The following is a 24,810-nucleotide window of genomic DNA, read 5'->3' on the forward strand; positions in this document are numbered from 1 at the left end:
CCACCCACGTCTACGGGAACTCGGAAGGGACAAGCGGCCACCACGAGGGCGGCCATATTACATAGGGGGGGTGTGGGTGAATTCCAGTGATGTTTCCGGGGAACGAGTAACAGTTAGCCGCTTGGTCGCTGCCTCCAACGTTTGAAGTCGGTCCCCCTCCAGGTTCATACTGCGGTGTGTCCTTGAGTCTGCGTGTGACTTTGTGATGCTGTGCGTGGCATTCGTCCGCTGTCGTCAGAGCATGGCGAAATCGTGTACCTTCAAAGCCCTTGATTTTATGATCTTATTTTAGCTAGGATTTTTACATAGCACTTTTGTCAAAGCACTTCACAAGACCCGTAAGAGGTTTTCGGGTTAGATCGCGTAAATATGTAGTGGGCTCAAATAGGCGCACACAACTTCTTGGGAGGCAACAGCATTTATTAACACCACCGTCCTCTCTAGCTCTGACTCTCGGATACACTATTTTTATTAATTTTAATTTTTACCTACGTGACTTCGCCTAAAGAATTAAGAGTATGAATCCAGTCACGTGTCCAGCCGGGGTCACACAGTGCCATGTCCTCACACCACACCCGTGGTCCCTCCGATCCTGAACCGGCCCTGACGTCATTCCCACCTCCGAACGGGATGACGTCATGTGTGTAGGCCTGTATGGCAGTGACGCTCCCCGGTATAGTGACGTCACACGTGTGTGTGTGTGTGTGCCATCCAGTAGTGACGCTGACAATCACTACACGACGAGTCAGTAGCTACTACTGTAGTCAGTAGATACAACTTTGTTGCATGTAGGGTGTGTAGGTATATATACCTATGTGGGGGATAAATCTACTATTTGAGGGGGGGGGTCGAGAATTTTCAGAAACCTTTTAAATAAACTATTTACCCCCAACTTTCTATTACTTTTTGGACTTCTGCAAGCCTCTTATAATTTCGTTGGTGGAGGAATGGACAAACGGACCACCGGGCTTTAACAATAGCTTAGTGTCTGTGTATGTATATGTAAAAAATTTAAGAGAAGTTTTGAAATATATTTTTCGCCCGGGCAAAGCCGGGTACTTCCCAATAGTACTTTTTAAATGAAAAAAAATTTACCTGTAAAAACAAAGTTTTTCACTATAAATCCTTTATATGCGTGGCATCGGTTTTATTTTATTATTAATTTGTTTTTCTTGAGTAAGAGTTTCATTTTTATGACATTGGTATTTTAGATTAAATATGAAAAAAAAATTCCTAAAAAGTGGAAAATTTTTGAAAAAAATTTTCACGAAAATAAATTGTCACGCACAACGAGTCTGTGTGCAAAATGTCAGCTCGATTGGATCACGGGAAGTGGGTTAAAAAACGACCAAAAGATTTGCACGGTCGTAAGCACGCAAGCAAGTGAACTTAATATAAAGGATTTAAAAATATTGTAAGAGCTAATTTATCACAAGCACAGCACGTTCCACACATACACGTTAAAGTCAAACCATTTTTACACTTAAAACAATAGTAACGTTTTATTTGAGCAAACTCTTAAAAAAATCTTGAAATTGCGTCAAACAATCATAGCCAACTTGAAAACCGTATTATACGGATAACATTTTCAGACTGTAATCATTTGGGGGACATGTTACAATTTTCTATACGCACACTACCCGCGCGGGATACACGGCCGAGGTGGAGAGTGGGGGGGTTGACGTCTGCACGCACGAATCTGGCTCAACGCTGTGGGGATGCAGGTGACATCATGAAGATGTACACACTAACATCACCAAAGCTCGCACAAGCCAGGAATCCAGCCAGAATGTTTTTTTTTAGTATATGAGTAAAATCAAAACACTTCTAAATTACAACTGTAGAAGTATGTTTGCAGCATCAAAGCTCTGCACACTGAAAAGTATGCCGTGGAAGCGAATCTAGACAAGCTGTAGTTGGTTGCATGCAACACCTCAAGTCAGGATTATACACCTATGAAAGCCTTTTCAGGCTGTGGAATGGCAACTGCGCAGAATACATTTAGAATGCGCACGGGAAACTTTAGTGCCAAATTGCGGTGAAAAGGCTCAAGAAAACACTTCAAACAAATGCCTTGCCAACACTGCAGAGGACGTGATTTTATATTGTGGCCATAATAACCTGGGGTGGGGGGGGGGTGCGTTAATCACCAGTAGTCTTGATTTGGGGGCCTAATTAACTAAAATATCGATAACCACTGCCTTATGTTAAACTCCCACATTTCAAAATATATACCAAAAACAATGGGACACATACTTCGGTTTTATGCAAATGACATTTAGGCTTTATCAGAATAGAACCAAAGTGTTAACAGGAAACATTTTAACGTACACCTAGCTTGTTTATACAATGTAAAAAACATTTCTTAACTGCACACATAAGTGAAACCAATGCCACATTCAACTGAAATGTAGGTAAATAAACAGCACGCCTGGAATTCAGGGCTTAGTAAAATAGGTATGGGAAAAGTTACCTTCATCGAGCAGTAGACAGATATTGGATTCGTTTTCATTAAATTTACTCCTGTTATGTTTACTTCCAAATGATCACTATGTTCCAAAAATGAACACTATCGTATTGGTGCTTGTCCACAGATATAACATAACTCTTATTGAGAGCATATCACTTTAATGCAGGCACATGTTTAGGAGGAAAGACATTCTTCATTTCTTGTGCACTACTTTCTGATTCAGATAGGCACAGAAGTCCCGCCAGACGGACATCAGGTAGCTCTGAAAGGTACGTTCATCATTCTTCATGAACTGCAGCAAGTGCGCGCGCAGGTCCACCAAGATGTTTGTAGAGTGGCAGTCTCGTGCATTCAACAGCGTGGAGAAGAAGTGGTTCCACACTGGAAAGTGCCACCTGGAACAATCCCATCAGCAAGACATCACCCATGATAAAGATGTTATACTCCAATTTTATAACGTATTAAGGGTTTGCAATGTAATTCTATTGCATATTTTAAGAGTATTTAAAATATTTTCAACGTGATCTTTCAAGCAAGAGACATGGATCCTCGGCGTTAACATTGACATGTCAGAAATATACTCCACAAAAATGCTTAGGAATTCAGTATGCATTCATGCAAGTGTAAATTTTCCAAGCAAATAAAAGCAACTTTCAATGGCTTCAAAAAAACTAATCACATTGCAATATATGTACACATAAAACTTTGAACCATTATCAAGCTCACCTTTTTAAGGTACTTTTCATTTTCCACAGATCTCCATCTTTGTAGACCTCCATGTACTTTCCAAAAATCAGGCAGTGCATTGTGCTGGCAATGCCAAAGTAATCGGGCTACAAGACAAAACAAATGATTAGTTTAAAATATAGAGAAACTAGATTAACGTTTAGCACATATTTGAAACCAGATTGAAGAGTGGTTTACCTGGAACTTCCATGGTTGGTCAGTCAACATCTCAATGCACTGAAAAGCAGAGGTCTCTGAGGAGCCTTTGAAGACCGTGCCAGAAGGAAAGAGACTGAGGTCAATGCTCTGGCCGAAGTCAATCAGCACCAGCCTGGAGGAGAGGCAGTCTTCAATGTTGTATGACCACCTATTGTTCCTGTAATGGAGCATACATCAACATATACAAATGACGCATATAATTTAAGATTACTACATTATCAGGATGTTGCATATCCATGGAATGATTTGAAATGTATTTATGACAAAAGGTTTTGACAAGCATACTGCAGCACTATGCTTTAATATTTCTCAGTTCTCTGCAGCTGCCAATTTGGTGTATGAAATCGATTCATGCAACAATGAAGAGAGTACACACCTGTTAGTTAGCACAAAGTTGTCCGGCTTGATGTCCGTATGGATGATGCCTGCCATGTGTAGCTGCTCCACCACATATAACATAGTGGTTGCCATGTAGAGCAGTAATGCTTGATGGGAAATCTTTGCAGTTTGCTGATGCAACCAATTTGCAACATCCTGAAAAAATTTAAGATTGCAATATTACATTTTTATTTTTGTCACTTGAACATGTAAAATAGATATCGTTATCCTTCATAATAAAGGTTTTTGGGTTAGATCGCATTATCCTTCGTGTCATAGCATTTTTGCAGTGTAACCAGGGCCGGATCATGTGGTCCCACGAGGCCCCTGGCCACATGTCTTTTGGAGGCCCCCCTGCTTTCCTATATTGGTGTCTTTGCCTTCCTCCTTGCAAAATCATCCACTAGATCATCAAAATCTAGCTGTCTGACTATTGACATAAGTGACAATGAGCACATGCTACTCTGCAGTTCATTTTTTATTCTGCCTAAAATAAAAAATGTCCGCTCACCCTGGTAGTTTGTCACTGGCAAAGTTATAAAAATCCGAAGTGCCACAAAAACATTGGGGAACACTGACTGCAGATTAAGTGCCTGCAACGTCTCTAGCAATTTAGTTGGGCACTTCTCACCCTCAGAATCAGACATGAAGGACTTGAATTGGATGAGTTAATTAGCTAAGTTCATGTCCAGGTCTGATGGTTATGCAGCGAAGAGTGCATTTACCTTTTTCCACTAGGACATCACTGTTAGACACCTGATCTGACAAACAGAACTCCAAAGAGACTGGTCAAACGTTTGTAAGCGTCCAAGCGATGTTCAAGGCATGCCACTAGCTTATCAATGACCACATACAATGATTCTATTTTGAACTTCTCCCTCCCCTCAAGTGTCACACCTGGCTCTGAGCTCTCATCTGCAAATGTTTTGCGTTTCCTCTTTTGCTGAAGATCATGCTTATATGACTGAGACACTTGTCACGTTTAAGGCTTCCCTTTCAAAAGCCTCAAACTGGTCTCGCTGTCCCGCCACAAAATCCCTCAACGAAGACAAAAGCTGTTCTGCTACAGAGATGTCAATGTCACTTTTCTGTAGGTGCATGATTGTAGCATGGAACCGGTCAAATATGACGTCCCAGAAATGTGCCATGAACACCATCTCTAAGTTGTCCAATTTAGCACATAGTCCAGCAGCCTCAATTCGAGTATCTCATTTCTCTCCAACTTTTGTGGTCCATATTTCATAACTAGTATGCTAATTATATGAATTTATTTATAGCATATCTCAATATTTATTATAAATATATTAATTCAATTATTAGTTAATGACAACACCCTTAAAATACTGTTGTTGGAAAATACAATCAAGTGGTAGTATTTTATAGTCGACTTGTACCTAAAGGCAGCTTTGAGTAGATCAAGGAAAAACATAGAAAAGCATATAAAATAACCCTAATCCTTTAAAAAGGCAGTTAGAAAATAGCCCTTAGGAGGAATTGTTGAAAAAGCCTTTAAAAAGGCTGTTGTTTAAAAAAAGATTTTAAAAGTCTGACTATATTACTGTGGTGTATCAAGAAAGAAACAGGCATCTGTCTGTCGCTTTTCCTATCAAGAAATGTCTTATATACCTGCCTGACACAGATAATTACGTTGCTTTAAATAAAAAAAGAAAACTTTTTTTTATTGGCTGAACCCAAGATTTCTGATAAGTCAGTGAAATTACTTGGTGGAGACTATGCACATAGGCCACATCCCATCGATGGGGAGGGGGGGAAAAAAGACCTCCTAAGAGCTGTGCGACAATTTGCATGTCAATGTTAGCATTATCTACTTCCATGGATCGGTCTATGGAAAAAATTAATGGAGTTTTCCTTAATCTTTAAGTATGGATTGGGTCTCATATATGCGTTAGTGTATGAAAATAATATAGCTTTTGCCATTTTTTTATGTTTATGTTTCACAAAACCTCAGTGTATTTTTAATAATTGATTTGTCAACGGCTAAGCTCTCAACAAACGACGAGCCCTCGGTCTCACTAGTTGGCTTTTTAGTGCAGCTAATTTGGTTGTAAGGGCAGCTAGCTGGCAAAATGCCAGCTAACCAACTAATTTCTGCTAACAAGCTGAATCATATGGGCAGCTTACTAGGGAAAATTGGCAGCTAGCTAAAATAAAGGCACAGTTAGTTACAGTAAGTCAAATAACAAAAGGCTTGCCATAATATTACACCCTTCAAACTGTCCTGTTATGCAGAATGAACTGACTTGTTGGTGAATATTGTATCATGGCACAGCATATTGTTGCGTGCCAACCAGTGGCTCAGTTGTACAGAAGCACTGTACTCCAAGAGGCTCTCGTTTTAAGCATGCTCTGTATGTAACAAGGGGCTCGATGTATGCACCAAGGGGCCTGCGGGCCCTAGTGGTCAGCTCACGTTTTAAACACCAATAGGTCTGAGGGCCCTCACATTGTAAACAGAGGGGTCTGGGGGACCCTAGTGGTCAGCTCGCGCTATAAGCACCCAGAGGCCTAGTGGTCAGCTTGCACTGTGCACACCGAGGGCCCTGGCCTTCAACTTCCTTATGAAGTCTTGGGCCACGCACCGCGCGAGACCTGAGGCTTGGAGGCCCCCTGGCAGTCAGAGGCCCTGGGGCACTGGCCCCACTGGCCCAGTCCATAATCCAGCCTTGAGTGTACCCACCAGGAGTGATCCGCAGGTATGCAACTCCCCAATCAGGATGCTGCCGTTTTGGTATATATGCTCCGAGTTCACATTAATGAAGAGGTCCAAATTAACAGGGCTTAACCGTGCCTTCAACTGAGTACACATGTAAAACTCCCACGGGTGAGCTGGCATCTGAACCTGAACAGAAACACAACCAGACAAAATGTTTATTCTCCTTACTTCAGCAGCAAACAGTTTTAGCATGTGTTATTGAAAATGTTGCAAAAAAACAAATGAAAACTCCAGTACCTTCAATGCAACTTTCTCATCGAATCCATCAGGTTTGGAGGCAACAGCACAATACACTTTGGCGAAAGCACCATCCCCGACTAAGGATTGTACATGGTACATTGTGGGCCCTGCAATACATCACGCATGATTAATTATACATCATATGCACATTTGTAACAGCTTTTTACAAATTAGACATTAAAACAATATATACACACACTTACCAAGCTGAAGTTTAGATGTCAGATTTATGTTGGGAATGCATTCATTACTGCAGAAGAAATTGGGTAAAGACTCTAAAGGTGTCTTCAGCTGTGAGAGCAGAGATTCAATCAGCACTGGGTTCCAAGGCCTCTCCACAATACATCCACCTGTATGGCAAAAATATAAAATGTCAAGTTATACCGCTATATGCATATGGGGCATTGGTTACACCATTTTTCAATGAGCTGCAACATTGGAGTTTGTATAATGAAAATACTAGGACTTACTTTGAATTTGCTGTGGTTCCTTTAGCAGGTTATCCTTCAAGTGCATAGCTTTGTTTTCTGCATTCTCATCAACTACTGAGTGTCGAAAACTGCTTTGAGATTCTGGTTTCAATCTCGGAGCACTAGGTAGAGAAGAGGGCATTACCACGTTTTTGTCCATGCAAGATTGGCTTGACAGTGTGGCCACCGTCTCTTCTGGTTTTGTATCCCCTTCAAACAAAATCTTAACGGTATCAGACTGGACTGGTGTTGCTGACTTTGCTTGTGGGTCGATACTGTCTGTGTTGGGTGTCGTCTTTAAAGAGGTGATGGATGCACAGGATGACGACGATGAAGAACGTGCAGTCTCGTTGCTGATCTCGCCAATTGGGCTGCAAAGGTGAGAAAAAAAAACACTTTAAACATGCTGCACTTGACATCTCATGTTAAATAATTCTCATCAAGGTAAAAACCTATTTGGTTTCCGATTCAAAGTTATTTTGTTTAACACAATGGGATAACAGTGATACTTTTAGAATCAGATTATACAGATACATTTTAATAATGGTTCAATATTTTAGTTATGTCCTCAACATGAAACAAATAAACTAATACAAAACGTAATTATGTTTTGAGATGACTAACCTGAGCCGTTTCTGCGGAGAAGTGTAAGTTCTCATAAAGCAGGAGATGCCTTGGTAAGGACGTTGCATATCCGGCTTCATCAACTTATCTGCAAGACCAGAAGCATATATGCATACTCAAAATAACTGGCTATTTTATATGTGCAATGAGTTTTGACAAGTTGAGCTGTCCATTATCATCACTGGTGCTAAAATGCTCAAACCAAACTTAAATAATTTTTGGTCTTGCGAATTCTTCAGCATTTTTAGTGCTATACATTTTTTTGTGCAGCTTAAAGGAATTGGTGCAAAGTAGATATTCACAGACAAAATAACTTGTAGCATGTACCATGCAAAGTTGATTAATGTTTGTGGCGTAGTGCGTGAAGCCTACCCCGTGAGCTGGAGATAGCGTGGTCAGACCGGTGTGGGAACGGGTTTTGGGAGAGAACACGCCAACCAGTTCTAGGGCAACGTAGGCTATTTATAGACGGACCCCTCTTACAGGGACCAAACAATGAGCTGTTGCATAGGGGAAACCCCTAGAAGAGGGGTACTCTGCAAAGCAGAGTTGCATAGGGGAGAGAAAAACCCCTGGAGGAACGTCAGAACTCTGAAGCAGAGTTGCGTAGGGGAGGTGGACAACCCACCTTTTCTCCCCCCCCCTCAAATGCTTCTGTGTGTGTCTCGGGAAAGCGGTAGGGACCGTAGGTGTGAGTAGATGTGTGTGGGTGATCTTGTGTTGATTCTTATTTGGTTGATGTTCTTTGTGGTAGCCTGCTCCACGGCTGTAACTCCCCTCTACCTGGGGTGGATGGTGTCAGCTCAGGGAGTAATAAAAAAGTTGACATCCCTAACAGCCAGGGCTCCGAGTGGTCGAACGCCAGCGCAACGCAATACACACCACCAACCATCAGCCCTCCTGATTGATTAGGCAACGTGACTGTTTATTTTTAGTCATATCGAGGCAACTTGATTTGATTGGCTGTCAGATGGTGGCAGGTTAGTACGTAAAAATTACATACCTACACCATGTAACCAAAATTGTTTTTTTTTTATAATTCATCTATAAAGCCTATAAATAAAATGCAAAGTTGAAATGGCCAGCAACTATGTTAAAATCTACAGTCATGAAAAATTTGGAACAATTGTATTGCTCTTATTACTTTCTGAGTTCTCATCTGCATCGTCGTGTGTGTCCTGGCACACTGAGAAGGGTGTGGACATCAGTGGAGCCAGCTGAGCAAATTGCCGTGTGTTTTCCGGGATCCATCCAAGCGTCTGATTCGGTGGTGCCATGGCGTCTGTCGTATGGTTCCACATCATCGGGTCAAACCCATCAAGGTCCTCCTGTTATGGCATTTGAGACAACAAGTGTTGTGGGGGAACATTATTTTTGAAATTCACAATGTAAAATTTGTATTGTTACATGTCAAAGATATTTAAATTACCACATCCAAAGCAATAATCTATTCTGACTAAAAAACCTAACACCTGATCAACTACTCAAATAGCAATCCCTTGGCTGTTGCATCAACATAAAATCATAATACTGGATGAAAGAACGCAGTCAATCTCTATACTGTATTATGGAAAAACAATAGCCACTGGTGTTACCTTCCAGTGTATTATTTATTTACAATTATGATACATAGATAACAACTTCCTCTAATGGGAATCGACATGCATCAGTATAAAAGTAACAATTTGCATACCTGTCAATCCATACAGTTTACCCGTATTCTTGTACAGGGAAATGGAGTTGAGGTCCATACGAGATACAGACGTTTAAATATGGGCAATTTTTTTGGTCTATTTGTTTGTGTTTCTCCCTTGTGATGGGACTTTGTAGGATGAACGTTGAGATTTATAAGGGCACGGGGTGACCAATAAGATCTGAATTGGACAGTATATGAGGTAGGCACTGATAAAGGGTCGACGGCTATGAATTTAGGTACATGTAACAATATATTTCTGTTAAGTAAATTTTATTTATACAAATCGGATATTTTATCCTGGTTCAATACAGAATTTAAATACTCTTAATATAAACTACTGTATACAAAACACCCACACCTCAAATTAGCAGTTGGCTACGTACAGTGCGAAAGGAGTTAAACATTAAAACACAAAAACAAGCAACTAAAGTATTTATTTTTGTAGAAAAACAATATCCTTCTTAAATTAAAACACTTACACTCTTTTGACTGGGGTTATTTTCATGGCCTGCAGCTACATGCATATATTCAGGACTGCTGGGTTCATCCAGATTTTTCTTCACGTCGGACCTGAACACAAGCACACTACATTAATATGACTGCCCATTATTGCATGTTATTGCATGTTCAACTTCTTTCACGCCGTACGTAGCCAGCAGTGTTAATCGGAGGTGCAAGGCAAGGACAAACCTAACACAATAAATGTTAAAAACTACTGCTATTTTGCTAATGTTACTCTTGACTCACGAAACTACTGTGAAACATTGTGCAAAATACTGTTAGAATTTGTTTAATTGCACAAATATAATTCAAATTTCTGGGGGATGAGTATACTCAAGTTATGTATTATCTTTGAATCTCATTGGCCTTCCCATGAGTTTGATATAAAATATTACAAATCATACTATACCTGTTCGTGATTAAACTTTCTTCAAAGATTGTAAATGCATTTTTTGCATATGCATTCGGTGGCTCATCTGGAAAATGAAAAGTGAAAATATTAATACCCATAAAATTACCAAGATACCAAATAAAAACTATCGTGCAATCAGCATGACCAATTAATGTTGAACCCACCAGCCTGCTTGCTGCAAAGTGCTTCAAACATCCGGATATCTTGGTTGCCAAAGACATCATCCTCATCATTGGCCACAGGTGCTCCACTGAATATGGACATGATAAACCCTAATGACATAACAAAAATAAAATTACCACAATTATCCTTTTTCCAAAATTTTATTAAGTGAATGTTGATATTCTTTATTGTCAAAAAGCATTACAAAATGTTAAATAGTTTATGTAGTCATCTTTTTGTATAGATTAATCATGACTGAAATATGTGAGGATATCAGTGCACATACCCATTGCTTCTTTAGTATTGAACGTGGGGTCCTGCTGTCTGTAGGGTGATGGGGAAGTGAGGTTGGACGAAGGCCCGGCACTCAGTTGCTTGGGTGTCACAGCCGATGTGTTTGCCTCCTGGCTCCTTTGGAGTACACTGCTGTTTGGGTTTGCTTTCTTGGCCAAAGATTCTAAATGGATTCAGCACAAATATATACCAAACTGTTCGTATAATTGTATTCACCGTGGAATGGTCAGATTTAACATACTTGAGCAACACTTTTGTGCATGAGTAAGCTAGAGGACCCTCACGAAAACAATGTGATATTAACATGCAAAAATCCAGCAGCCTCGTTGTACTGGAACCTGTAGGCATATCACTGCCCCTGCAAATGAGTATCATGCATACGATATTTACACAATTCACTAAACTTACCACCCAAGCATGGATTTCAAAAGTACACCACCACACCCGATCGCAGCCACCAGTACCTACCAATACCAGCCCAGTTTTGTGACTACCAACACAAGCTCTATGGCCACCCAGAGATCCAGTGGTTCTAGCACCAGTCAATTGTGTATGGAATATCATCGGACGCCTAAGCTCATACATTTCGTAATACACAAACATAGTATTGGACAAACGATGGACAGTGAATGTGCTGAAATTAAGTGATATCAGGCTGGGAGAATAAATCTGAATTTCTGTTATGTGCCGTGTATGTGCTTGAAATCATCCTGCAAATAACAGCCATATTCTCTACATCTACTGGTGGTGACATGGCCTAGCGGTAGCACATTCGTCGCTTGTTGTAGAGGTTAACAGTTGGAATCCAGTGGATGCCCTTTTACTGTAATAATCCAAAAATGTGCTGTTTGCTTCAAAGTGGACGTTAAAGATCCCGTGGACATCAATTGTAAGAATAGGCCATTGTGTTGCAGTGTCAAGAATTCACATTTTTTAAATCCGAAAATTACTCAATTGGGATTATTACTTAGCAATCGGTGCCCCCCTACTGGCAGACTAATGCCCCAGGAAACTGTTGCAAATGAGAATATCATGGTCGAGTTCTCACCTGTTTAAATACAATTTACTTAAAACTACTCAACTAAAATGTGCTCAACATAAATGTCCATATTCTTGGTTCTTTCGGTAAAGTGACGTAGAAGGGAAACAATACGCGACTTTACCAAAAGAACCAAGAATATGAATCCCTGCAGTCACGAACGCTTTAAATCAAAAAATAAATGTCCATCTTTTAAAACGTGCTGAGGGAAGTCAATTTACATGTAGATATTCACAAATATAAATGTAAAATTAAACACTTACCATTGTCTTCTGATGGAAAGCTGTTTTCATTCGACTTATGCATCTCATTTCTGTAACAACACAAATACATGTTATAAATATCACATTAATTAAATGACAAATTATACTTTCCAGGTATAGTTATCAGACACCACTTCATATATACTACATAACATTTCACCCAACACTTGAGGACATAAAATATCTCTGTATAATTTTAAATAACACGCCTATATGGAATTTTACCCATTTTCCAGGTCGAGTGCCTGAACAACTGTGGATTGATCTTGGAATGGCTTGATAGACTGTAGAGAAGCGGGACACGATCTCTTGTGCAGAGGGGAATGCTCCGGTTCCCTCAATTGGTTCAAGTTTAAGCTTTGAACTTTGATTGTGGACTTGTCAGACAGCACATTGCGTGGAGCAGTAGGCTGTTGGTTCTGTAAGCATACATGCGCACAAAAAAGTCAAACATCAGAAAATGCACAAAGCAATCGCAACTTATGCCAAAGCAAATTTGAACTTCTGAATGCATTTACAAGTTTAAAAGTATTTCCTTCAAAGATAGCCAAATTCATTCTCAATAAACTACCTCACCTTTTCCTCATGTAAAATAGACAATTTAAGAGTACATTAAGAAATCCCTCAACATTTTATATCCACCGTGTCCAAAATCTAAACTCCACATCATAACACCACCCTATATCACGCATAATTCTAAAACACTCTTGGAAAGTCAGCCTGGGGCTCCAGACTGGGGAGGTTACATTTCCACTCAGACGACACTTGCAGATGAAATGAGCGACTGGAATGGGCCAGCAGTGGCTTCACATTTCTCCACTATCGTCTTGGTTCTTTCGGCAAAGTCATGTAGAAGGGAAATAATAAAATAATAATAAAACATAATAAAATACAATTCTCACGACGTTTCGGCTACAACGCAAGCAGCTGTCCTCAGGTGAAGAACAGGTCTGTTGGAAAGACAGCGTCTGAATGAACACCACCAAGCTTGGCAGCGTATATTTAAGCTGGGTTGGAAGAGGAAGGGCCTTGACGAAGGAATTTGCATATCAACAGAGGAAGGCGCCCTTCCTCCTCTAACCCAGCTTAAATATATGCTGCCAAGCTTGGTGGTGTTCATTCAGACGCTGTCTTTCCGACAGACCTGTTCTTCACCTGAGGACGGCTGCTTGCGTTGTAGCCGAAAAGTCGTGAGAATTGTATTTTATTATGTTTTATTTTTATTATTTTATTATTTCCTTTCTACGTGACTTTACCAAAAGAACCAAGAAGATGAATCCCTGCAGTCACGAAAGCTTTAAATCGAAATTTCTCCACTAGATGAGCACAAGCATGTAACTTTCCATCAGAAATTGTCAGGTGAGCGTCGAGCAGTGGTAAATTGTCACATATTGCCTGGACATTTCATTTACAGACTAATCCAACTCCACATGTTAGCTGAAACTGTAAAACACAATTTTAATAGTTTGCAGCCTCCCAAAATTAAAACAATGAAATTCCACAAATACAATTTGGTCAAATACCTCTTGCAACGATGGAACCACAACAGGATTCTGTTTCCTTGGCATTTCTTGAATGTTCTTTCTAAGTGGCAGTGGAGGTTCCTGTTGACACAGCACCTCATCCTGCGTGCATATTCCCTGTGAGTAAACAGGTAGGCCGGCAGCTGGAGGCCAAACCTGCATGCTCTTCATTTCATTCAGTGTCTTGACGACTTCCTCGAGCAACATCCCACACTTCTCTCTCTCATTATGCAATTGTAACCTTTCCATTTGCAAACTGTCCTCCATTTTCTCTACAGGTGCATGTACAAAGAGAAATAGCATAAACAATTGTAATTCAAATGCTCGCAAAACATTTCAGAAGATGCATGTATGTCTCTTCTTCATTGGGGACTTACCCTTGGCTTTTTTCTCATCTTGGTGAAGCATCTGGTTTCGGCAAATCTTCTGCTTGTATCGTTCTGCTCTCAGCTCCTCCATGCTGAATTCTTGCAGCCCAGCATCGAGCTTGTCCTTGCAGTACATGACCTTGGTTTTATCATTTGTATCATGGTTCTGGATGCGTTCAAGGAAACCTTCACTTTTAACTGGCTTACGTGCACTCAGCACATTGTTTGTTAGTGGGTCGAGCTTTCTTGGAGTCCTTTACAGAAAAACACAATAACAAATGTATTTACTTGGTGAACTCATGATTATAATGTTCAAACTTAAATGACAAATTTGTTATCAACATTCTAGCAGTTATTATACTACATTTTGCAAGTTTGACAAACATGTAACAATTACCATATTGACAAAAGTTATGCGTGTTACACTTGTTGAACCAGGAAAGTAATGTATAGCTGGACATAAATATGAAACAAGTAATCTGACGTACGGTATTGATGGGTCTGGGTTTGCGCCAGGCTCATCCACATAAGTAACAAAGCTGGGTCTTGAAGGAGCATCATTGTGCAGTCCACCGGAAGGATTTTTCTTATACTGGTGATTAAAGGAAAATTAAACAATCATATCAATGTTCTTACTATGCATGCAGCTTTTACATAGGGACGATACAGTGATGTGCTTTTATGATAAATTCGATTTATTTTCCTGGATCTTTACCCGTATTTTGTTCCAGGGCTTAGGCTTGACGTCATTCTCTTGGGCTGTGCGGGGAGGTGGGGCAAGCCATGGCTGCTCATCAAGGATTTCTGGTGGCATGACAAGCTTTTTCTCATCCAGAGGTATAAACGTCTGTCTGCACTGTTGCTGATGACCAGACTTTGGTTGCATGTTTATTATGCCTGGTGGACCTGATGGACAATAATGGCACAATTTAAAGTACAGTATTCAAGATGTAACTTTGATGGTTTAGTATTTGGCATGTTTTGCAAATCCCATCTACTCTTACATCAAAATCACAATATTAATATTTGTATTTACATTATTTCCAAGCCAAGATGCGCAATAAGTCAAAATTAACTTTTTACTAACAACCAATGGCACAATAACAGGCACTTATCACCTTAATACCTACACAGATAGTATTTAGCGACCCCCATTGAATATCAAGTACATTCGACGCCACCTACCACTGACTGTGCTGCCAACACGTATGACAGGCGCCTGTGCCTTCTTCCCAACGACCTTTAGGGCTGCAAATGCCATGCGCTGCTCTTCCTGGCTGGTCGTTTCTTCTGGCTCATCTTGGGCTTCAGACATCTGAGTGATAATCCTCCGTGCAAGACATGAGTCCAATTGCCTGAAAACATTCAATATAATTTCAGTGCAATTTATAGAATTAAATAGAACTGATAATTTAAGAATTGGAATACTTCTGTATTGCCATTCATAAAAAAAACACCGAGGGTCATTACATTTCACTCTTTGCGTTTTAAAATATTAATATATACTTCAAACACAAAACAGTATATACGTAGCCATTTAAGGTAAATTCAAACCCTCATCTGTAACTGTATCGACAGTAAACAAATAATTTCCAATTTCATCTATATGTGGCTGTGTCAAGTGGAACCAAATTTTTACCATGTTATGAACACTTTAAAAATAAGAAATATAATTCAGTTAACCTTTGATAACAATGCAACTTGTCGAGCGGCTGAGCATTTTGCTGGATTCCATTCGTGATAACATCAGATGCTTGCTTGTAGTTTTCTTGCATTTCATACTCGGTAGCCCACGAAATGTAAAATCTGGCAAGGTTTTTTCCAATGCCAACAGAATACATGTAGTTGTACAGATCAATGGGTTCCAGAAGAGAAGAGGCCTGAGAAAACAAAACACCACTTCATTTTATACAGTATTAATGTTAACTGAAACATATTTAGAGTACAGTATTGTCACATGCAACAGAGCACAGAAGCAATACATAATAAATTAATAATTAGAAAACTTGGAATCATCAGAATACCATTATTCGAAATTTATAAGTACACAATGCTGACTTTTCTTAAGCGCAGTGGGGCTATTCACCACCCCTTTAAAAAATCCACTATTCGAGCCTTGCGCAGATACACGTATTTGCCATGTGCAACAAAACAAACTTTCCCTTCAAGGCTGTTATTTCTGCTACAGTATTCAAGCTTACATTTCTATTTTACGAAAGGCTCTGTAAGGCTTCATAAAAGAGTGCTTCTTTGTAACAAAGGGGATTTGTGGAGACAAGGATGCAAAGAGAAAGCTGCAGACCAAGCACAGCTGGAGAATCAGAGCTGCTGCTAGAGGTATAATGTAAACATTTGGATTTGTAAAAAAACATTGTTTTAGTCACAGACTAGCTGTGTTGATGTGATCTGTTGACAAGAAAATGATTTTGAATTTTGGTGACGTGGATTTCAAGGAATATCAACACAAAAATACTAAAATCCTTTAAAATAGACCGTATGGCAAATTTGTTCCATGTGAATTTTACCCATAACCTTTTGCAATGTATTCGCAGATTAACGGGATCACGCTGCTGCTCTTTTCCTCCCATAATCTGCAACACAACCCAATAAAAAAAAAATAGATTTAAGACTAATTTGTCATTTGGCCCCCCAATATCAATGCAGATTTTTTTTGGGCATCCTGTTGTATATGCTACAGTAAAATAACTTATGAACGAATACAGAAGTTGGTCTTTAAATTAGAACAATATTGCCATTAGCGAAATGTACTTACAAATTTTAAGCAATGTCCAACAAAACGCATATCGTTGTGATAAATGGCTTCATCTTTAAACCGGTCAATGACTTGCTCGAGCAGTTCAGACAAACAGCTGCCTTTGCCTTCCTGAGGAAACATCTGCACTGTCCAGTTCACATACCTGAGATCACAACATGCCATAATTAATAATCAGAATGCATATCCATATCGACATTCACTGTAACTGCCTTTAACAGCAGCAGTGTAAACATTTCCTGAAAGTTAAAATGTTCTTAGTGACCTCTCAGCAACCATAAGGGTTTCATAAAAAAATAATTACATTAAAAAATGCAAAGTACACTATTTCGTAAAAAAAAATACTACATTACAGCACATGCTGACACATTTTAAACAGAAATATACTGTACTCTCATTCCAAAGACGTTACCAAAACCTACCTGTCCCAGACGTCCAAAGGATCTTCACCAGAATACAGCCGTATTTCCGTTTCAAAAGCTCTAGAAAACATACAAACTTAATTAGAGTGTTTTCGACGTTTAATAATGCATACAATTTTGAACCAATAATCACATGATAACGTTCAGTGAAGGCGAAATTATTGAAAATAGTAATGTTTTAATTTTGAGGCAAACATTTTATAACAGAACCGAGAGCAAGTAGCATACTGTCTGGGTTCGAGTGACAGTCTAGGCAAAATTGTCAGGCGGAGTAAATAATACGCATGTAACGAGTCTCGAAATGAATTCGACTCCCATGCTGACTCTACAGTAAAGACGAGAAACAATTCAAATGCAAAATTTGCCGAAACACTAAATGTTTACAATTGTTTCTTAAGTCTTCTGTATTAACATCATTACCAAGTATCATTTTACGTGTAGACCCCTTTTTTCCAATCCACTGCTGGATGACAACCTCCCCACGCAATGTAATACACGTTTCTTATTATTACTCCGCTTGTTGACCCAGTAATGCCTTACCGAGTTGATTTGAGGAAGGCCCTGACAAGTTTTCGAAGTAGGGGCAATGTATAATCCAAATTGTATAATCGAAACGGAGTAGTTTCCGGGTATTTTCTTTATTTGTACCATGACTTCGGAATAGTGCTCTTCGAGCAACGTTACGGGGAGGTCTTTAACGTCCACTAAAAAGCAGACTGCACTATTTTATGGTTAATACACCAGAAGTTCTAATCGCGAACCTATGCACCAAGCGGCGAATGTGCCACCAATGGGCCATGTCACCACAACCAACGTGAGGATATTTGACCCCAATTCACCACTGATCGGTGGGCGTTGAAGGTGGCGGATTAAATGTCGATTTATTTTGCACCACTGCCCTCTGCTGGCCACCACATCTGTTATGGTCGCCAATTCCATCATAATCTATATTCAACCCATTTTATATCTTTCGAGATGGGGCACATTACAGATGATTTGGTTAAAAAGATACAAACTACGCCAAGCACATTAAAACAGTATACTGACAAACTTGGCGTTTATGGACTCTTCTGACCAACGATTTGTGCAATTTACAACAAAATTCGGCAGCCCTGACAAGTGGTGAAGCGTGATTATCAGCACGAATTCCCGTGGAATCCATTGTCCGACCACTCTTTGTGGTGGGCAATCGTCTGCCGCCAATTTGGCCCGTGGTTCCAATGCAGCCACACGGCTGGGGCGAGATGTTAACTACCTCGCCTGGTGCACAGGAGGAGGTTGTGGGTTTGATCCAGACCCTGGCCCCTGTATATTTGGAGTTTGTATATTATTTGTCCACGTGGTCATGTGTATTTTTCTCAGGGTCCTCGGGGGGAGGGGTCCCTCCACATTCAAAAATCAACATCACGCCCTTCGTGTTTGCCTGCTATAAATGTCCACACTTTTGGGGGGGGGGGCATCATTTGTGGCCAGGTCGCTTCTGAAAAAAAAACTGCGCCACCACCTTCGCAACTTGACGTCAAACACCGTCGAGCCGACGTAAAAGCCACTCACATTTTCTGCCGCCGCAGCTGCTCCGCGCAGTCCGTCGCCTCCTGCTTTTGGAACGCTTCGTTGATGGCCGCCGCAGATCTACCCCCGGGCAGGAGCCGCACGTTCTCCTTGCTCAGCTCCCAGCCGTTGCCGTCCTCCTCGAGCTCACTCGCCATGGCGCTCGCAACTCGCAATCCCCGCCGACGAAATCAGCCGAAAAAAATAACAATAAAGGAGATGGATATTATATGGGCGAGCGGTGAAGAAGCTGACCGGAGACGAACACCGCTGGGTAGCGTCAACAACCGATGCCCGGGCTAAGATTCGAACGCCAATCGCCGCCCGCTGATTGGTCAGGAGTAGGTGGAGCCTCTTTCTGATTGGTCCGCCGGGGTCGCGACCGTTGGGTGGGTGGGAGGAGCTCGGCAGTGTGGCCCCTCCCACAGGGAGGGGCGTGCGTAGCTGGGGTGGGGAGGGATGGGGCTTGCCAGATGGGAGGGTTTTTACCTCTAGTCATCAGGATTTTTATTTGTCCGGGACTCTTCGACTTACGAAGACTCGACTTACGAACTTTCAGAGATACGTGCAAACCTCTTCTTGGTTCTTTCGGTAAAGTCACGTAGAAGGGAAATAATAAAAGAATAAAAATAAAACATAATAAAATAGAATGTTTTATTTTTTTTTATTTTATTATTTCCCTTCTACGTGAAACATAATAAAATACAATGTTTTATTTTTATTATTTTATTATTTCCCTTCTACGTGACTTTACCGAAAGAACCAAGAAGATGAATCCCTGCAGTCACGAAAGCTTTAAATCGAAACGTACAAACCTGGTCCGTGCGTCCAGTTTGGGGCCATCCATTTAGTAGGTACGCAAAAAATCTGTCAAAACTTGACCCATCCCCCCTCCCTATACGCACGCGGACTTTTTACACCCCCCCCCCACCTGCGTACGTACGCTTGGGGGCCGTGCATAAATGACGTCACGCACCTATGGGAGGGTTGAGAAATGTGACGTCACATCAAAATGCGCAACTTTAAATAAATATAGACAACACGTTCTACTTAATTAAAAAGACTTTTTAATAAATGTTTTCTCCTACAACATCAGAGTGTAGCGCCACATTAAATACGCACTACAATGACAATAGTTTAAAGCGATTTGAAGCATGTTTTATTTTGGGGGGGGGGCAGAGCTTTGTGACGTCATATTTGAGGTGGGGGGGTCTGAATTTTTGTAACGTCGCGTGACGTCATTTATGGACGGCCCCTTGACCCCCCTACCCCCGAATCCTATAGAACGGCCAATATTTAATCCACGCAGAAACGATCAAGGATGAATAATATTAACGTGTTTAAGCAAACAGATAGTCCACCGCCGGTTGCATTAAACAATTAACTTGCGTACCTTGGCCACTTATTTTGCCGAGCTGCGTGATAGCTGCAGTCAGGGGCACGGTGGCACACGAAGTGACACCTCTCCCACAGTCCCACTTCTCCCGGCAGTAGTAGTTGTCTGACAACTGAAGACACTGAACTGTGGCTCATTTGAAGGTTGAAGGCCAATGTAGACAATTTATTAATTTATTATCGAGGCTTCACCCCCCCCCCCCCCCGTTTCATATGCGTACGTACATTGTCAGTAGACCCCCCCACATAAGCAAACTACATCTGCAAAACATGAAGAACCAGTGGCATCTACAGGAGATTATACAACTTTTAAAGCCATTCCCTCTGTTTAGTGTACATGCCGTATAACTTGTTTTGAATCGACAGGAGTAAAGTTAGACTTACGAACAGACCTCTGGAACCTAACTTGTTCGTAAGTCGATGAGTCCGTGTACTGAATGAATCCAAAGCGCTATTAATCTAGATTTGAAGCTTTCGTGACTGCAAGGAATCATACTCTTAGGTTTTTTCGGTAATTTCACCAGGCTCACTGTTCATGAACTCTTGGAAGTGCTTGCACAAAGGATAGTAACATCTCATCCTGTGTTCTTTGGAATATATACCGAAAAAACTAAAAGTATGAATCATTGCAGTCACGAAAGCTTCAATAATAAAATAATAATAAAGCTTCAATAATAAAATAATAATAAATGAAAATAACTAAATGTAGTTATTTTCATTTATTATTATTTTATTTTATTATCTAAATGTAGTTATTTTCATTTATTATCTTATTTTATTATCGCTATTAATGTCTTTTTCAGAGATGTCCAGTAGAGGCACGGGGTCAAAACGGCACAACAACAAACGATGCAACACACGATATGAGTGCAAAGTATAAGAAAGGTAAACAAATAACTGAAAAATATAAAAACAAATAAAACTAAACTTTTTTTTATCTTACCAGGTAAATCCCACTGAGCTATTGGCTTATTTTTCAGAAGCGATCTGGCCACAAATGATAGCTTAGCGAAGTGCCTTATCGTGTGTGGAGATTTCTAGCAGCAAAATAATCTAAGTAATATTTCGTAATCATATGGGGTCTCGCATAGGATCTCTGGAATGAACACCACTTCCCAATATAATTGAACGTTTTTTTTTAAATCATAGGTTGAAAGCATTTATGCATTAGCTGTGTGATGTGTTCAATTCGCTTTGGCCGGCGTGGTGAAGTATGGTCAATCGAAGCCAATTCGCTTTGACCAGCGTGGTGAAGTATGTTCAATCGAAATCAATTCGCTTTGGCCGACGTGGTGAAGTATGTTCAATCGAAATCAATTCGCTTTGGCCGACGTGGTGAAGTATGGTCAATCGATGCCAATTTGCTTTGACCGGCGTGGTGAAGTATGGTCAATCGAGGCCAATTTTCTTTGACCGGCGTGAAGTATGGGCAATCGAAAACAATTACGCTTTGGCCGATGTGGTGAAGTATGGTCAATCGAAGCCAATTCGCTTTGACCGGCGTGGTGAAGTATGGTCAATCGAAGCCAATTCGCTTTGACCGGCGTGGTGAAGTATGGTCAATCGAAACCCTCCTTGAACTGATTTGGAATCGACCGCATCTCGTGCCGAAAAAAAGGAATCGATTCCACAACTTGGCGGTAGTAGAATCGGACATCGATTCTTCTCGGATCGACAATCGCCCCATCCCGCGGTAACTGTACCAACATCAACATCGCCAGCAGCAGCAGCATCACCAAGGATATCAACATCAACAACAACAACATCACCAACAAACACATGCACAGCTCCGACATCAACTCCAGCAACATTCCCACCAACATCACCAATGACAACCACCAACATGATGAGCACTGTCAACGGCGAAGTCGGTGGTGGTGGTGAAGACGACGACGACGACGATGCTAGTGACACCACCACCATCACCACACTCCACACATCCAGCCACGACACCCAGCTCCTCCTCGCTCTGCTTCTCAGCTGCCACCAGCTGCTCCATCTCCTCCGGCTACGCAGGCGACGACGCCGGCTGCTGCTGCACCTTCACCACCACCGCATGTGCCGCTCGCTGTTCGCACGGGCCCGGGCCCTGCTAAGGCCCCACCGACGCTTCTGGATGGCGCCCCAGAGCCAACATTGGTGGGAATTCGTGGTGCAGGAGGGCTTCGCCGACGTCGACTGGCTGCGAGAATTCCGCATGCGCCGTGCCACCTTCGAGCGCCTCTGTTCGCTGGTCGCGGCCGACGTCGCTCCCGCCGCCGCCTTCGTCCGCAAGCCCGTGGACACTCGCAAGCGGGTGGCCATCGCGATCTTCAAGCTCGCCACGGGCGCAGAGTATCGTGTAGTTGGCAAGCTGTTCGGTGTCAGTAAGACGACGGTGCACCGCTACCTCTACCGCGTGTGCAGGTGACGCCGTGGGGGGTGGAGGTGGTGGGGAGTGGTGGTGGTGTGGGTGGAGGTGGTGGAGGTGGTGGTGGTGTGGGTGGTGGTGCAGGAGGGGTCAGACCGGTGGCCACCTTGGTGGTATATTCGGAAGTGGTTGCTGTGGTTACGTTAATCATCTTGGTACATGTTTAAATGGTTGCTGTGGTAACGTTAATCATCTTGGACCATGTGTAAGTGGTTGCTGTGGTAACGTTAATCACCTTGGTGGTACATCCGGAAGTGGTTGCTGTGGTAACGGTAATCACCTTGGTGATACACTCGGAAGTGGTTGCTGTGGTAACGTTGATCACCTTGGTGGTACATCCGGAAGTGGTTGCTATGGTAACGTTGATCACCTTGGTGGTACACTCGGAAGTAGCTTCTGTGGCAACGTTTATCACTGTGGTGGTACACTCGGAAGTGGTTTCTGTGGTAACGGTAATCACCTTGGTGGTAAATGTGCAAGTGGTTAGGTAACATTAACCATCTTGGTGGTAAATGTGCAAGTGGTGGTTGTACCATCACGCTGGTCGTAAGCGTCGAAGTCCTGACGCTGCCACGATCGCAATCGCAAAAAGTGGCAATTCAATTGTTTCGACTCCTGAAATGTAACATTGATTAATATTTAGTGTTGATGACGTTTTTATTCTGAAATTTTTACGTGATCATGCACGAATTATTACACTCACACAGCCTTCACTAGGTTTAGTATTACGTTGAAAGTTGCTGTACATGTGTGAATTTTGAATGTTGTTTAAACGAGTTTTGTTTAAACTAGTAAACGAATGGCAACAATTATATCTGCGCAAGCCACTGTCATCATGCTCTCATCTACCTATGTTGCAGGTGCGTGTGTCACCTCCTGCTGCGACACAGCGTGCATCTTCCGGCCCTGGAAGAGGCACGTGCCATATCTGAGCGCTTCTGCAAGCAGCATGTCCTGCCGCAGGTCTTTGGCTGCATTGGCAGCACACACATCCCAGTACTCGCACCCAGGCTGGGCTCCAGGGACTACGCCAACAGGAACCAGTGGCCCTCCATCATCCTGCAGACCATTGTGGACGACACGCTGAGGTGAGATGCAATGTTTGAATGGACTGTGTATAGCTCAAGTTATATTATGCACAGGTTAATATAGATTCGTACGGCTCAAGATAGATGCATCAGTTCGTCCATGTAAGAATTTGATTATTTTGACAATATATGCAAGTAAAATGCTTATATATCTGGGCTGATGTACTCAACATATTGGATATAGAAATATGACAAATTAGATGGTAAAAACACGAGACAGTAAATACATAAGTTTTGTATCTAAGTGATCCAAAACCTTGAAAATGTCTTAATTTGTTGGGAGCATTGCACGTTACGTGCATTGCATACATGGTTATTATACGTTACCTTCGTTTATGCTACGTTTCCAAAATATTTCCATAGGGGGCACAGCTGGGTTAAGGATGACCTTTGCTCAAGTAGTGTTGACTGCAGCTGAATTCAGGGGGTAATTAACCACAAATGTTGGCATATGTTAAATATGTCACAGTCCAGAAACACATATTAGAGTAACACAGCATAAATCACTAGTCAGTCAGACCTCATTATGTGCATTTAAAAGTTCACTGGTTATGAAAGTTAAATAATGATAGCTCCTAGTTGTCATTTATTCACCATCAGTTTGTATATTTTGACCCGCAGTTAAATTTGAAGAGATGCCTCTAATACGTCTCTTTCTGTCCTTGAGGTTCCGAAACATCTATGTTGGCGTTCCAGGAAACACTCACCACGCTACAGCATTCCACATGTCAGATTTGTATAAGAATCCTGATCGTTTGCCCAAAGCCACCATAGACATGAAAGGTGTGGATGTCCCACTCATGATCGTTGGTGAACCAGCATTTCCACTACTCCCTTGGCTAATGAAAATCTACGCAGAAAAACACTTGACCAATGAGAGGGAAGTGTACAACACTCACATCAACGCCATCCTCGTTAAAGTGGAACAAGCCTTTGTCAAGCTCAAAGGTCGCTGGAGAATTCTCTTGAAGCGCTCTGATGTGCACCATATGTTCATGCCCACGGTGGTGGCCACCTGCTGCGTTCTGCACAACTTGTGTGAAGAGCAGTAC

The 24,810-nt window shown here is 41.5% G+C and overlaps 1 protein-coding gene across 1 annotated transcript; it reads right to left on the reverse strand.

Moving 5' to 3' along the window:
* Window positions 1-1,474: 1,474 nt before the first annotated feature.
* LOC144933255 (mitotic checkpoint serine/threonine-protein kinase BUB1-like) lies at window positions 1,475-19,181 on the reverse strand. The gene is made up of 25 exons (XM_078857934.1): window positions 18,869-19,181; window positions 17,315-17,374; window positions 16,893-17,037; window positions 15,803-15,999; window positions 15,305-15,474; window positions 14,835-15,025; window positions 14,608-14,711; window positions 14,129-14,373; window positions 13,752-14,023; window positions 12,454-12,647; window positions 12,229-12,278; window positions 10,919-11,089; window positions 10,635-10,742; window positions 10,468-10,534; window positions 10,037-10,127; window positions 9,006-9,189; window positions 7,862-7,949; window positions 7,238-7,608; window positions 6,971-7,117; window positions 6,765-6,874; window positions 6,492-6,653; window positions 3,792-3,949; window positions 3,395-3,572; window positions 3,197-3,303; window positions 1,475-2,865 (listed from the first exon to the last, which is right to left on the reverse strand). The coding sequence occupies exons 1-25, from the start codon at window positions 19,021-19,023 to the stop codon at window positions 2,664-2,666; spliced, it is 3,927 nt and encodes a 1,308-aa protein (XP_078714060.1). The 5' UTR covers window positions 19,024-19,181; the 3' UTR covers window positions 1,475-2,663.
* Window positions 19,182-24,810: the final 5,629 nt, after the last annotated feature.

This window comes from Lampetra fluviatilis, chromosome 7 (genome assembly GCF_964198595.1).
Source record: "Lampetra fluviatilis chromosome 7, kcLamFluv1.1, whole genome shotgun sequence".
NCBI lineage: Eukaryota > Metazoa > Chordata > Hyperoartia > Petromyzontiformes > Petromyzontidae > Lampetra > Lampetra fluviatilis.

Bases quoted from the DNA above. Each gene is read 5' to 3' on its own strand.
- LOC144933255 (XM_078857934.1), bottom strand. From the start codon at position 19,023: ATGGCGAGTGAGCTCGAGGAGGACGGCAACGGCTGGGAGCTGAGCAAG. The intron at 15,475-15,802 runs GTTAACTGAATT...GAATGTTTTCAG, and splicing joins AAGTTGCATTGTTATCAAAG to GCAATTGGACTCATGTCTTG. The intron at 3,950-6,491 runs GTGGGTACACTC...AAATTTTTTCAG, and splicing joins ATACCTGCGGATCACTCCTG to GATGTTGCAAATTGGTTGCA.